The 15720-nt window shown below is 36.0% G+C and overlaps 1 protein-coding gene across 2 annotated transcripts; it reads left to right on the forward strand.

The window, feature by feature from the left end:
- The first annotated feature begins 939 nt into the window (after positions 1-939).
- On the forward strand, positions 940-15528 carry LOC113232700 (mothers against decapentaplegic homolog 3-like). Of its 2 annotated transcripts, none has more exons than XM_026467478.1 (7): positions 940-1246; positions 5690-5783; positions 8228-8333; positions 8553-8643; positions 10681-10824; positions 13154-13233; positions 15320-15528. In XM_026467478.1, exons 1-7 carry the CDS (start codon positions 1044-1046, stop codon positions 15508-15510), a joined length of 909 nt encoding a protein of 302 aa, XP_026323263.1. In that variant the 5' UTR covers positions 940-1043; the 3' UTR covers positions 15511-15528. The 2 variants fall into 2 exon arrangements, with proteins under 2 accessions (XP_026323263.1, XP_026323264.1); XM_026467479.1 differs by having other exon boundaries at positions 10702-10824; positions 15320-15525.
- The last annotated feature ends 192 nt before the right edge of the window (positions 15529-15720 follow it).

A 15720-nucleotide genomic window follows, 5' to 3' on the forward strand; every position in this document is an offset into this window, starting at 1 on the left:
TTGGAGTAGACACTTAAATGACATGAATTTAACCTGTCAACGGCGTCCGTGAATTTAAGATGTCCTAAAGCCACCCGGTGTCTCTAACACGCAGTTGTCTTTTCATCCAACATTTAAAAAATTATAAAGATATATATATAAAACAATAAAAAAAACCTGAATCGTTAGGAGCACCGTGTGTCTCTAGAACACGTGGCGGGTACTACTACTATAAGTGTTAATTTAATCAGAACTTAATTAACGCATAAAAATGGTACACCCAACGTGGAGATCCGATAGCAAACAAAAGCCGTAGACGTGTCGGTGTACGGATCGCGAGCCTAAAATGGAGACGGGCAGGATACGTTGCAATAGGGGATGACGATCGATGAACCAAGGCCGTCACTGAGTGGTACCCGGTAGAAGCGAGACGTCCTCGAGGCACACCATCTGCTAGATGGTCGAACGATATCGTCGGGGTGGAAGGAAGATTGTGGATGAGACTCATACAGGACCGATTGAGCTGACGTGCAAAAAAAGGAGACCTATACCCAGCAGTGGGTATTAACGGACTGAGATGATGATGATGATAAAAGCTTTAGGAGAATCGATTTATTTCTGGAAAGGATACGATACAGCAGCAAGTACATCACTATCGAGCACTGGCTGAAAATTTGTCTTTGGTTGCAGATGAGTAAATTGGTTAGAAAGAGATAGAAAATATGTCAAAATCATTGAATTGAATTATTTAGGTTGATTAGATTAAATTCAAAACTTATAAAAGTTGTACAACTTTTTAAAATACATGTTTCTTTTAGAAAGTTTTAACGGATCCTTTTTAAAACGCCATAAAATCAATGAATTTATTCAAATTTCCCGCTAGTCAGAATGAGATGAAACATATTACTGATTGACAAGAGTTGTCATTGAACCTTGTTCATTCATTTCCAAAAATATGGCCGATAGTAGTTTATCTAAATACGGAACAAAGTGTGAATTCTAATTTGTTATTCTAATTATTGTTAATTGCTATTAAATGAGTTAAAAGTGTGTAGTGCGGCGGAATGTTTCCGCTTACGCCTCCCGTTGTAAAAAGGCTTTTGGGGTGGAAAAAGGGTCCTGAAGGATCTTCATTGGCTGAAGATAAGTGGTCCGAAAAGGCTGTAAAGAGTTTAGTCAAGAAATTGAAGAGAAGTGGTGCACTGGAAGAGTTGGAGAAGGCGATTTCGACGCAAAACAGTCATACTAGATGTGTTACTATTCCCAGGTTTGTCTTTGTTTGAATATCTGAATAATTTAGTATTTCCTGTCTTCTAGAAAAAGGTTAACATACTTGATTTCCAATTTGCTTATTAGAATAGAATTAGATATTTATTATTATTAAATAAATAAAGATAATATTTGATTTTACGAAATTAAAAAGGAAGTTATTTGTTTATTTTAACGTACAAAATAGATTGCAACGATATTTCTTCAGAAACATACGAAAATTAGACATCGTTTTGCATGGTCGCCTTATACCGGCGGGTCGTATAATTCGACCGAGTGAAAAAGCTGTCTATACGCGTTTGACGGCTGGTTTGTAACGTCCTTCCAAATTTGGTTGCATAATTCCAGACGGACGCAAAAATGCGAAAGGTCACTTCGCCGTCAAAACAAATCGAATGCTGATTCAATATGGCGGCTGACTATAAGACCTCATATCTTTAGTAAAGTCCTTTGTTAAAATTGTGACAAAAACAAAGAATTTCGTGTGATTCAAAGTGCTTTTATCGTATCGTCAAAGATTACGGACTTATCTTTACTTTGAAAAGGTAATATTAATTTATCAATGTTTCATTATTTCGTATGTTCGGCGATTCAATTTTTGTATACATTTCCTACAATAATGAATAAGAACTTATGAGATTCCAGTTAGAAATATGTTCTGTTCCTAATATATAATTATTACATAAAAATTTAGTATATAATGCGGGAAAACCGCATTGCAGTAAGCTATTTGTAATTTTATGTAAGTACCTAGGCATTATTATATATATTACTTTAGCAAGGGATGGTTGTACTGATTCAGAACAGGGCAGTAACCCTTGGCATTTTATGCATTGAAAATAATATTTCCATCATTTTAAAATATGATCATACCAATGTCCTAGAAAAGTTATTTTAAGTATTTGAATTGCATGACTTAATTGTGAACCCATGAAGACCCACTGTTGGCCACGGGTCTCTTTTATGTCTACGTGTCTCGATCTTGACAATTGGGATAACGGGAGCTGGTTTTCGAAGTGGAGATGCTTAAAGGACTGTAGATCACACATTTCAGTAAATCCATTGTAAGATTGAATTATTTATAGTGCCAAACTAGGCATTACATTAGCATATCTAGCTAATTTAGTAGCAGTAGAGCTAAAAGCCTTGTGAGCATTACTGCTTTCCGGTTTTGAAGGGTGCCAGCGAAATTGCAGGAACACGGGACTTGTCAACTTATGTCTCAGGGTGACAGGTGCAGTCACGTTAAAGTCAAAGATTATTATTCTGATATTATAGATGATTTTTCCTAAAAATTTAATTGTAACATTCAGTTAGTACTTAACTATTATAATATAATAAATTGTGATAATTTAACATACTTACTTATTATTTATATTAAACTCTATATTGTTTCATAAGTGGTAATTCTTCTATATAGAACTGAAAACCAATGACCAGGAAAATATAATAAACAATTACAGACTCATAAAATTTCAAATTAATTTCTTGAGAGAATCGTTTAGTATTGTTACCAATATGTCTACACACATCTCAGTTACATTACATTGGCAAGTGTGAAGAGGTGCCTCTTCTTTTGCAGACCCAATTTGAGGCCAGAGGGGCCACTCATCTTTTGCAGAGTCAAAAAGTAAAAAAGTCAAAATAGTTTTCTTCAGTGGTATCGCAATACATGCCATACAGCCAGCAATAAATTAATTTGCTGCAATAAGTAACATTCATGTGTGATTCACTAAGCTGTAATTGGTGGTCCGACCTTATAAAAAATGTAAAAGACTTTAACAAGTGATTTAATAACATGAACTATGCCTGGTGAAATTGCAGGCACATGGGACTTGTCAACTTATGTCTGACAGGGTGATGGGGGCAGTGGCCCTTCAGATCATTGCGATTTAAAGCTTTGAGTGGCACTGCAACTGTTATGGACAGGCGTGTAGCTTACCATTAGGCGCACAACTTGTTCATCCCGTCACTTGATATTGTAAAAAAAAGTTGGGATGAAATATGTAAAGCCATATTCAATGTATACTAAACAAAACATTTACAAAAAATAATTTTTTTAGTTTAGTTTAGTCCTGCACAGAGTCATTAAAAGTTTTTGCTTATGATATTAGTAATATAGTCCTGCTAGGAGCGTATCCCGTTGGTCAGATTGATGGTCAGACAGTGGGATATTTTCCATTATCCAAATTGACTTGACAGGAGATTTGTCAGGATACAAAAAAAATGATTATACATTTCATGTCATGTCATTTTTTTTGTTTTTTTTTTTGGTCAGAACAGTTTGGGTCTTTCCAGCGAAAATGACACCGCGGTCCAAAAAACTACATTTCACAATTTGGTTTTAATTGTATGACTAGAATACGCTCAATAAATAAAATCATTAGAAATAAATTAGATTTTTCGGATATTGTACAATTATTGTGTTTTTTGTCTTCATTAACGCGGCCGTAGTGCTGTCGTCTTTAGTCATCGAGTATATAACCAGAAATATAGACGAAATGCCATTTAATTTGTATCATTACTTTGACAACTGCGCGCCGATTGGCTAGCCCGAGTTCAAAACAATTGACGGGTGTCGTCAATGGGTGTTGTCAACTGTTTCACTTCAATACGACCAGTTAACTTGAGCTTTGTTATAATGGACGGAAACTGCAAAATTACATATTTAATATTTAATTACCGATGAAATGTGATTCCGTTTGTTTTGTAATTTGATGTTTTGCTGTTTTCCTACACCACCGAATAGACCAGCACGGCATTTTTAGAGATATTATCTTTATTACAATAAATACAGAATATTTTTTGGAATATACAGAGACATACACACAGGTCAGTAGGTGACCTGTCTATATTTCAGCGCAAACGAGAGTTGATATTTATAAGAGCTGTATCGCTAATGTGTTACCAGGAATATATGGCCCTTAATTCGTCTCTATTTCTGGTTATATACTCGATGTCTATAGTGAAGCATTTTTTCTTGTAATGTTAACAACAATTTTTGCGGTTATTTGTGCGTCTTTCTAAAAAAGTTATTACTATCGACGAAAATACAATTTATGAATTTTAAAGCAGTGATAAGTGATTGCATGGAAGTATATATGGTGAGGAGTTATTAACGTTTCAATGAATACTAATTTCAAGTTGGTGCACGTAAATAGGAATGTAAATATTAAGCTTTGAAAGTGTGTCCCACCTGTCACTGTGACGGGTGGGACACACTTCTGAACGTTTTACTTTGAATAAATGTTTGTATTTTCATGGATTCGAGTTTTTACTATGTTTACTAGGTGTAACAGTTGTTTTAATTTCGGAGTTTAACATTTGATGTGTGACGATTGGGACACCATCTTGTGACAGGTGGGACACACTTACAAAAGTGAAAGTTTTGGGTATAAATAATGTCAATAATTTATGTAAATAAATAGTCGCAGTTGGATTGCATATCTGATTTCATGATATTTTCATTTTAAGTCTAATTAACCAATGGTTAGGGAGAAACTACATAAAGCTCAAGAAAAAAGGAGCCAAAATGTCCCACCCGTCACTTTGGAATGGCCATATTTCATTATTATTTGCTCTACTTTCAAAATTCATAATAAAAGTCAAATTGAAAATATTTTATATTTTTTTCAAGTTAACATAATGTTTTGAAACAGGATTTCTTTTAGTTGTGAATAAAAACGAGCGCAAATAGTCTACACTACCTCAAAAGGCTTGTTCATTTCGCATAACAGTGTAAATGTCGAATCAATCAGTTTGGACAAAAAAATTTTTGCAAAGCTGAGGATATACTCTGATTAGTATGAAAACATGACCCCTAAAAATTATCACAACAAACTTACTTCGCAATTTTACAAGAAAACTCGTTGTATTTAGACATTGATGTCAACCAAATTGAACCAATTTTTTTAGATCAACTTAACTAAATAGAACATGTATACTATACGATAAAATAAAGAATAAATATTTTTTTTCAAATACTTTTTTATTTTATTTATTTATAATTCAGACAACTTTATAGGTCCACTATTGTGTTAGTAACTCTTAGCCTACATTAGTACTTAATAATTAACAATGATTTCATCCTTCGAGTTTCCACATCAACGGACAATCAATTTCTTAGATATCATCTTCAAGATGCTGTTACTGCTGGCTCACACTCTGTCTATAAGATAGTTCGTTTTTTTTTTGCGTGATACTGCGTTGAAACTGCACCTGAAGGCCTTGTTATATTGGATACGCAGAGCATGCTTTAATTTCTTAAAATAATTTGGTCGAGTATAACTTATTTGACAGTAATTGTTACGTACATCCATACGTCAGACGGAGAACGAGAGACGAGATGGTATATCCGACATTTGGATGTGTACCGAATTATCTACGGTTGCAGCAGCATCCTTAATTAATTCTTTTTGTAAAAGAGGTTCATTTGTTGCAGAGTGAAACCAAATGATAACGGTGTCAACGGGCAGTATCGCAAGGGTTTGCCGCATGTTGTTTACTGCAGGCTGTGGCGCTGGCCGCAGCTACTGGTAATTTTGAGTCGTCTTTTCTACGAGTGCATAACCTATGTTCCCATCTAATCTTTTCAAAGAACTGGGTGTTTTTGGCCAGAGATAATCTCTATAATAATTATGTGTCGGACCATAGTTTCTAGTATTTAGTCTTTCTTTTAATGGGATTATACTCCGTCTAACCATTTATTTAGCTTATGACATATGCATGCTTCTGAATTATTGACTTAGTACAATACTTCCTGGACTCTTATTTTTTAATTTTAGTGCAGCGACGTGCTCTTTAGCTCCGATATTTATCGAGCCAACAGATTATGTATCTAATAAATTATGATGATATGAAATAATTTTTTATTGTTTATTATAATTAATCGTCGGATTCTTCTTCTCCGTATGAACGGGAACCATCACTTGAATTCTGTTTATAATTAATTATTAATTATTGAGTACACAAATTCACAAACGCAACATCACTATCGCAATCAGACAATTTCTCCTTTTTTTGAACCCGCTCACATTCACAATTTAAACTTCTTCATAAATAAAATCGATTGTTATAAAAAAAAATTGAATCGTAAACGCATTAGGACATCACTAATTGATTAGAATTCGAGCTGTCAAACGTTAAATGGTTGGACGGAGTATAGATCCCATTTCTCCCCCCAATTAACCCAACCAATCCTTAAACAGGACTGGACAATTCCGGCCTTAGATAAACCTCTGAGGGAAGCATAACAATAATTAAGTGCCTGAACACAGCTACTAACACGGAACAAAAAACAATGGAAGTGCCTACAACCTCGATTGCAATCAGAACCGCAGCTGCCAAAACGCTTACATACAAATGATAAACACTATGAAATCTTGACAATGATTTGTCATAACTTCTAATTTGCCTCCGTGGCCGAACGGTTACCATGCCGGACTGCCACGCAGAGGTCCCAGGTTCGATTCCCGGGCCGGGAGAAATATTTGTATGACCTACATCTATTTCTCTCGTGAGTTTGGGTGTAATTTGTGGTTGTCTATGTGTGTCCATGGCACCCGCGACACAGGGTTTCCCTAGTGCGGGGCTATGTTGAGTGTGTGCGTTGTTGTTAAAAAAAAAAAAAAAAAAATTTAAAAATATGTAACAAATTCTGGATTTTTAATATAATTCAAACTTTATCGAGTCGCTATATCCTTAAAAGTTCAATACCTTTATTGCAAGTTACGACGTTATGGTGTTACATTGAAATTTTATACCACGTGCTGCCATCTTGCGGCCAGTAGCTGGACTACAACGAACGACTAACATCTGAACGAATAGAAAGTAGTATCTTCTCGACTTGAGATTTCTTCTTTAAAGCACACATTGCATAATTACTTTATTTCGATCAATTAAGTTTAAAATTAACAGAACACTCATAAAGTATTTTTTTGCTAAACTTTTGTTCGCTGCTAGCGTAGCGTGAAAAATTCGTTAGCGTGGAAAATTCGAGATGTAAACATCTCGAATAAGTAAACTTAGTTCTTCAAAAGATAAAACTCAACTATTTTGCACTGGGGTAATGTTGACTTTCTTTTGTTACAGTACAAAGAATCGATTCGAAAAACAGAATATCTAAAATTTATTAAAATAAGACTTATCGACCAAGAAATACCACCACGGGTAATATTTTTGGTGCGGATATAATTTTTGCACTCCAAAACAGCAGAAAAAGGCATTTTTCTAAGATTTTAAATAATTTGCGCGCAGGACTGAGCAGACTGAGCTCAACTAGGCAGAATTTCGCCTGTAGTTGGCACGCGTGCTACGCTAACTAACCACTATAGTCTGTTCCAATCCATTTGGAACAAAAAGTAAACAAACCTGTTTGGTTAAAATTCCAATGCAATCACTCAATAAATCGAATAAGTAACACTTTCACGTATATTTTGAAGATTTCGACTTGATATATCATCACTTTTTCCAACAATATTCATTTGAATAGTATCGTAAAATCGTATTTGAAAAATGGTAGTCCAAAAGTGAGATTATTATTCATCTATACTTCTATGACTTGCCTATGGTTGCATAGTGCTGTTCGAAAAAAAACATTTGGTTCAATCAATTAGAGTTTGGTAATCGATTATTACATCGAACATTTCAATCGCAATCGAACGAGTATCTAAGTGTAAGGATTTGAAGGAGGATTTAAATTGAAATTTTAAATATGCTTATATAGGTTATGTAGGGAAAACCGCTAGTATGACTCAATTTAACAAATCGATTCATTAAATTATTTAATCTATGTGTAGTTGGCGTTACAATTGGCCATCACTAAACCGTCTATGGTGGGATCAGTGACTTTTTATTCAAAATGGATTGAAACGAAGTATACTACTGTGTATTTTATTGTTCTGTGGTTATTTATATGTATTCTTTTAAAATATTACACCCGTATAAAAATTAACCCATTTTTAAACTTTTTCTATTACAGAGTCAACACGAATTAAAGCCTGTAGATCACTGCGAGTACGCATACCAACTGAAGAAGGACGAGGTCTGCATCAACCCTTATCATTACCACAAAATTGATTCTCCAAGTGAGTTTCCATAGCTTGTACTTTAAAACTTAAATTATGTAACACAATTTTTGTTTCTAGTTTATCGATATCTACATTATCTACTATCTTTCTACGTTAGTTTCGATTGTAGTGACCCTCCCTACCGACCCTTAGGGTATACGAGAAGGGCACTATAACCTGTGCGCGCACAGGAACCTTACGACAAAGATATTTTGAGTTTGAATATGTTTTTGTCAGCTCTGCCACCGATCCTAGTCCCGCGGTGCGGTGAGGGCGAAGTCCGGGCGCCGCCACCCTACGAATACATCGCACACCACGAGCACGATCCGTAAGTAATGCTGGCACTTCACATGGCTATTTATATTGGGTATTTGTTGTATTTGGAAAAGTATGACCGTCTATAGATCGAGCCAAATAACGAGTTAAAATAATGAAAAAAACCATAGTGTGGACGGTTTACTGACTCCTTTGATGTGGGTCGAGGAACCGACCAGCGCACGGTAACGCGTGTTTGGTGTTTACTATATTTGTCGAATAGGCAAACAATGCAAATACTTCGTCACACATGCTTTCTACACATGGTGATTGTTTACCAAATACATCAAATACGCTTATACAAATAGCCATGTAAATGCCACCATAACATTGCATTTCTTATGCCACTAATATACAATACAAATATTTACTTTTTCTCAAATATGCTCGGAAATGTTTGCAATATTTTTAAAAAACAAACACCGGGAGATTGTCATTTATGTACCTTGCGACTTATTCCCAGCCGTGACCTGCAAAGTAGGTATGAAAATACATTACTGTTCGCTGCTGTCATCGAATACATAATCAGAAATAGAGACGAAATAAGGGCCATCCCTGGCAACTCGTCAGATAAATGGGCCTTATATACATTTTAAATATCAACTCTCGTTTGCACTGAAATCACAAATAAGAAAATTTAAATAGTACAGCGCTAACAACTGACCTGTGTGCACGTCTCCGTATATTCCAAAAATATTCTGTATTTATTGTAATAAAGATAATATCTCTAACTATGGCTACTATTCCATTCGGTGATGTGGGAAAAAACAGCAAAATATCTAATTACAAAACAGACGGAACCACATTTAATCGGTAATTAAATATGTAATTTTTCAATTTTTCGTCCATTATAGCAAAGCTCAAAAATTTGAAGTGAAACAATTGACAACACCCGTCAATTGTTTCGAATTCGGGCTGGCCAATCGGAGGGCTCATGGTAATTTGAAATTTAGCATGAGCTTTTCGGTGAAGGAAAACATCGTGATGAAACCTGCACGTTGAAGAAGGTTCACAACCCTCGAGAAACGTCCCCGACCCGCATTGGGCCAGCGCGACGGACTGTGGCCTAAACCCTCGTCTGAAAGGAGACCCGTGGCCAGCAGCGGGACGTATAAATGGGTTGATGATGATGATGATAAATCGGAGCGCAGTTGTCACCGTAATGATTTGGCAGAATAGTTTTGAAACAAATTAAATGACATTTCGTCTCTTATTTCTGGTTATATACTCGATGGCTGCTCTAAACTTTTGAATCTATCTACTAACAATGTGCTGTGTAAACACGCAAAAGAAAAACTTACAGCCAACTGCCAATTATTCGTAATTGCGAGTATTAAAACATCTACCTGTACCGCTTACTCTAAAAGACGTGTAGGCATTGACGCGCCGAATGGGCGGAAGTTGGACTATTTGTATTATTTTTATGATACCAAATGACGGGACGAACAAGTCGTGCGTCTGGTGGTAAGCGACACGCCTGTCCATAGCAGTTGCAATGTCACTCAGAGTTTTAAATCGCAAAGATGTTAGGGGCACAGGCCGATGTGCCTGTCACCCTGAGACAGAAATGTGCCTGTAATTTCACCAGCACCCTTACTCTTCCAAACCGGAATGCAGTAATGCATACATTACTGCTTGGCGGCAGAATTAGGTAAGGTGGCAGTACTACCTTAGACGAACTCTCTACTGCTACTAAATTATTATGGTTAAAGTAAACCTATGTCACAGTTTTACGTTATTTATAACCATAGTCTAATTCTCATAGCATGGGTACGGTGACATTTCAGATTTTAAGTTTCTTGAGATGTAGTATCGAATGAAAAAAAAAATCGATTTAAATAAATTGCAAAGACCTGAGGGACACTGCCTCTGCGACTCATAAGTTGACAAGTCTCGTGTGCCTGCAATTTCACCAGCAACCTTATCCTTCAAAACTTGGCGGCAGAAATAAGTAAACTTTGTGTTTCCTTGGACGAGCTGTTTCACAAGGTGTTCTACTGCTACTCAATACTGTGAGAATCTTTTAAACAGCACCAACAATTTGTTACAGTGATCATGTTCACATTTCCAGTATAATGCAAAGCATGAACTCGATGGGCGGCGTGGGAGTGGGCGTAGGCGCGGGCGCACACTCGGCCTTGTATCTCGAGGCCACCTTGGCGCAGCATGTGCCCGGCAACACGACGGTGCACGTGTGAGTATACATCTTACTTAGTACTTATTATGTACTCTGACTTACAAAACAAATTTTCACCAAGGATCATTTGTTTCTGTAATAGTCTTCGTCTTAGGTTCTCTATCGTTGTATACTTCGTTTCGATCCATTTTGTACAAAAAGTAAACAAACAAGTCACTGACTCGACCATAGACGGCTTAGTGATGGCCAATTGTAACGCCAACTACAAATCGATTAATTAATTCCATTTGTTCAATTGAGTCATACTAGCGGTTTTCCTTACATAACCTATATAAGCATATTCAAAATTTCAATTTAAATCCTTACACTTAGATACTCATTGAATTGCGATTGAAATGTTCTATTTGATAATCGATTACTAAACTTTAATTGATTGAACCAAATGTTTTTTTTCGAACAGCACTATGCAACCATAAGCAAGTCATAAAAGCATAGATGAATAATAACCTCACTTTTGAATTACCATTTTTCAAATACGATTTTACGATGCTATTCAAATGAATATTGTTGGAAAATAAGGGATGATATATCAAGTCGAAATCTTCGAAATGTACGTGAAAGAGTTGCTTATTCGATTTATTGAGTGATTGCTTTAGAATTTTAACCAAACAGGTTTATTTACTTTTTGTTCAGAATGGATTGGAACAGACTATAGATTTGTAGATTCTCCTCTCAGTGAATTCTGTCGAAATTTGCCTTTTGAGTAAAAATGCGTGTGTTCCTAAACTTGACATCCGCGAAATCATCGATTACTTCGATGGGGCCATAACATTTAAAAGACGAAGAATATTTTGCTTGTGCTATAGATACTTAAATATTAATTTAAATGCTAATTTCTGTGACCAAACCTTAACACTCGAAAAAGTTTGTGATAATACAAACACAACAAGGTTAAAAACTTAATCAAACAAAATCTGATAACCATGGTAGACATAGGAAATGAAACTATTTTTCTGGATTTAAATCGCGTATATTTGTTTTTTCAAACAAACCAACGTTTCGGGCCCTTTACAGGTCCCATGGTTACGGTTGACAGACCGTCATGGGCCATGGGACCTGTACAGGGCCCGAAATGTTGGTTTGTTTGAAAAACAAATATACGCGATTTAAATCCGGAATAATAGTTTCATTTCCTATGTGTAACAATCGCGAAAACATAAGAACTCGATATAACCATGATAGACAAAAACAAGGTAACAGGAGCACATTCGGGAACGGACGTGAGAAGAATCGAAGTAGACAATGGCGAAAAGCTGTTAAAACCAAAAATTAACGGTTATCAGACTATACGGATTACTATTCCATAACCGACCAGGAACATGACAAGTTCTGTTGCAAAATAAGCCATTCCTTGCACTTTCGTTTGAAAGTATAAAAATACTCAATCGTCAATTGTTTGGTTGGTTAAAACGACATTTCCTTTAATTTGACAGAAATTTAGTAGACAATGGTTCGCTCGGTAAACTGGGGAAAGACTGTCTTTCCAGCTCAGATGTTCTGATATCAATGCCTCTGGGGTATACCCTAACCTTTTTTGTGGGGAAATCTTCGATAACTCTAGGCCGCGGGGGTAACAGAGAGGATATACTGTACCGACTAAAACCCCAGTGGCCTACTCGGGTGGTCAAAACAAGAGGGATCCGGGATCGATAGTGCGCACCGTAAAACCTAACCTAACCCTATCTAATCCTGTTAGGCCAGGCTTGTTATAGATTTGACTTTACGTGACCGATGAATTTAAATAAAACCTTTTCTTCTTAATAATGTATTTTCATTTATTTATTACTTTTACAAAACTGATACGTACTTACATTGACTTACAATTATATGAACGACGGGTCTAATACAAAAACCACGAAAAAATGTCCCAAGTCAACCTATTTAAACGTAGTGACATGTAAAGGAATATGAAAAAGCTAAAACGTTGAATTTAAATTGTAATGTCATCGCAGTACTGTCTAATTTTGCTTGCTTCGCTGTCAGTCGAACAAACGAAGACTAAAGCGTGAATGACGCTCTGTATACGATTTTAACGCCCTATAAGTTCGGACACTTTTTAGCGCGGATCCGACGTCCATAATTAATTGTAAGTCAATGCGTACTTACAATTTTCCCTATGACGAGAAGGAAGAGACAAAATTACCATAGCTAAAATAAAGGTTCCCATTGACTAATTAGAAAAACAACAAATACTTTAGATGGGCGGATATTGGTCCACAACAAGGCTTGTGCCCAGTTCTTCTGTAGTCTCCATTTTAACCTGAAATCTGCAAAATTGTGCTGATCGTATTTTTATTATACTAATTTGACAGTCACCTGTTGACAGGAGCTCGTCAACGGTGGAGACTCCGCCCCCAGGCTACATGAGCGAGGACGGGGATCCGATGGACCACAATGACAACATGAGTGAGTTTGTTGACAATTTTTTTACTTTATTTTCATAGTTATAGACTTTCGAGATGTATAGACAACTATGATTATGTGACAAGATTCAGGCGAACCTTATAAGACGGAATAAAATTTTTGATTATTACAACAACTCCCTCAGTGGCCGAACGGTTACCATGCCGGACTGGCACGCAGAGGTCCCAGGTTCGAATACCGAGCCGGGAGAAATATTAATAAAATAAAAATAATAAATTTTTTCTCTCGTGTGTTTGGGTGTAATTTGTGGTTGTCTATGTATCCATGGCACCCGCGATACAGGGTTTCTCTAGTGCGGGGCTATGTTGAGTGTGTGCGTTATTATTATTTATTTATTATTAACGATGTTAATTAACTAAGTTTTTTTACAAATAGCATCTCAAACTTTTGACAATGTGGTCGTTTGAACAACTTCTAAAAATTATATTTCAAACTTTGATATTATTTTCATTTAAGTCACTATTTCTATTAATATCTGTCAAAATTCTGGCAGTGTTGCCGTTCAAACTGCTGATTATGTTAATATCTGTCAAAATTCTGGTAGTGTTGCCATTTAAACTGCTGATTGTGCTATTTATTTGTGAAAATTAAACTGCTAATTCTATTAATTATCTGCCTGATTTTTGACAATGTGGCTGTTTAAATTACATCTACAAATTATACTTTAAATATTGTTTTCGTTTAAATAACTGATTCTGCAAATTGTGTGTCAAAAGTCTGGTAGTGCTGCCATTTGAACTACGAATTCTTCTAATTATCAGTCAAAACAGTGTTTCTGGTTAAATAACCGTTTCTATTAAATTGTTTGCCTGTATTTGGGCTCTCTTTCGGCTTACTTGGTTAGCTGGCTGGATAGAAGGAGAATACGGGCGCATTTATTCTACACGAATTTTTATCGCGATGGCAAAGTACGCTCTATTTATTTAGTCGCGCGGGCGAGGCTGTTGTTGTCTAGTAAATAGAATTCAGATTTGTCACTAACTTCGGTCGCCACGCGGCGGCCGCCTAAAAATTTCTGGGCGCTAAGAGTGTGCATACGTCAAAACTAACTCACACTTACACTATTATCCATATTATCTCACTGGAGTTGGGCACCTGGAAGCTTCTATTCAGATCTCTTTTGACCTACTTTGGATTCCAGTCTCTCACAGATTAGTACCAAATGGAAAAAAACCGAAATTTGTAGAAAGAAATATTTTTGTTACTATTTTGGGTGTCTATTTTTTATTTTCGCCTCTCTCATGCCTAAAGGCAGTTTAAAAATGTTCAATATTTATTTATTACTTCTTCTATTAGTTTCTTCTTCAACCTTTCTAATGGTTGGCCACCAATGGCTCTCGGTCTTGTTCGAGGTGTAGTATAAGCTGCCTGAGCTCACAACTCCTGTCTTCATTCTTCAATCTTATCAAGTCACACTTTTCTTCTGTGACTTATTTTCCTTCTTCCAACAATTTATTCACTATACTCAGTCCAACCATTTATTTAACTTCGGAGATATGCACGTCTCCGAAGTTCCTTAATTATTAACATACAACCGTCAACAAAAAAATGCAATACTTTCTGGACTCTTTTTTTTAAAATTTTAGTGAAGCGACTTTAAATTTTAGTGAAGAAACGTTCCCTTTAGCTCCAATATTTATCGAGCCAACAGATTATGTATTGAAGTTGATAAATGTTGGTACCTGTCATGAATTATAATGAAATTAAATAAATTATAATAAATTCTTATTGTTTATTATAATGAATAGTCGGATTCTTCTCCACGTGAACGGGACTCATCACTTGAGTCCTTAGTAACATTAATTATTAATTCTTGTGTACACAAATTGAAAAATGCAACAACACGATCCCAATCAAACAATGTCTTCTTTTCTGAACCCGCTCACATAACTTCTTCGTAAATAAAATCATTTGTTGTAAAAAATCGAATTGGAAACGCATTACGACATCACTAATTATTGATTAGAATTCGAGCTGTCAAAAGTGAAATAAATGTGTGCTAAAAAAATTATCTTATTTTTAAAAGAGTTAAATTGCCTTTAATACGTATTGTATATCTTTGTTTTAGACCTTACGCGTCTCACCCCATCACCTCCTGGCCTCACCACCGAAGCAGCTCCAGTACTCTACCACGAGCCAGCATTCTGGTGCAGCATCAGCTATTACGAGCTGAACACACGTGTTGGAGAGACCTTCCATGCTTCGCAGCCGTCAATTACTGTTGATGGGTTTACTGATCCCAGTAACTCGGAAAGGTGAGATAACTTTTGATTGACTGAAGAATCAAGTCAAACTCATTTTCAATTCCTATTACATGGACATTTTTTTTTATAATATCAAGTGACGGGACGAACAAGTCGTGCGCCTGATGGAAAGCTACACGTCTGTCCATAACAGTTACAGTGCCACTCAGAGCTTTGAATCAAAAATCAAATCAAAATCAATCAATCAAAAATCTGAGGGGCACTA

This window comes from Hyposmocoma kahamanoa, unplaced genomic scaffold (assembly GCF_003589595.1).
Source record: "Hyposmocoma kahamanoa isolate Upper Pololo Valley unplaced genomic scaffold, ASM358959v1 77, whole genome shotgun sequence".
NCBI classification, from domain to species: Eukaryota; Metazoa; Arthropoda; class Insecta; order Lepidoptera; family Cosmopterigidae; genus Hyposmocoma; species Hyposmocoma kahamanoa.

Excerpts from the sequence above, each read along its gene's own strand:
- LOC113232700 (XM_026467478.1), top strand. The coding sequence starts at position 1,044 with ATGTTTCCGCTTACGCCTCCCGTTGTAAAAAGGCTTTTGGGGTGGAAA. Across the intron at positions 1,247-5,689 it reads AGATGTGTTACTATTCCCAG|AGTGAAACCAAATGATAACG; the intron begins GTTTGTCTTTGT and ends CATTTGTTGCAG. Across the intron at positions 13,234-15,319 it reads GGACCACAATGACAACATGA|ACCTTACGCGTCTCACCCCA; the intron begins GTGAGTTTGTTG and ends TCTTTGTTTTAG.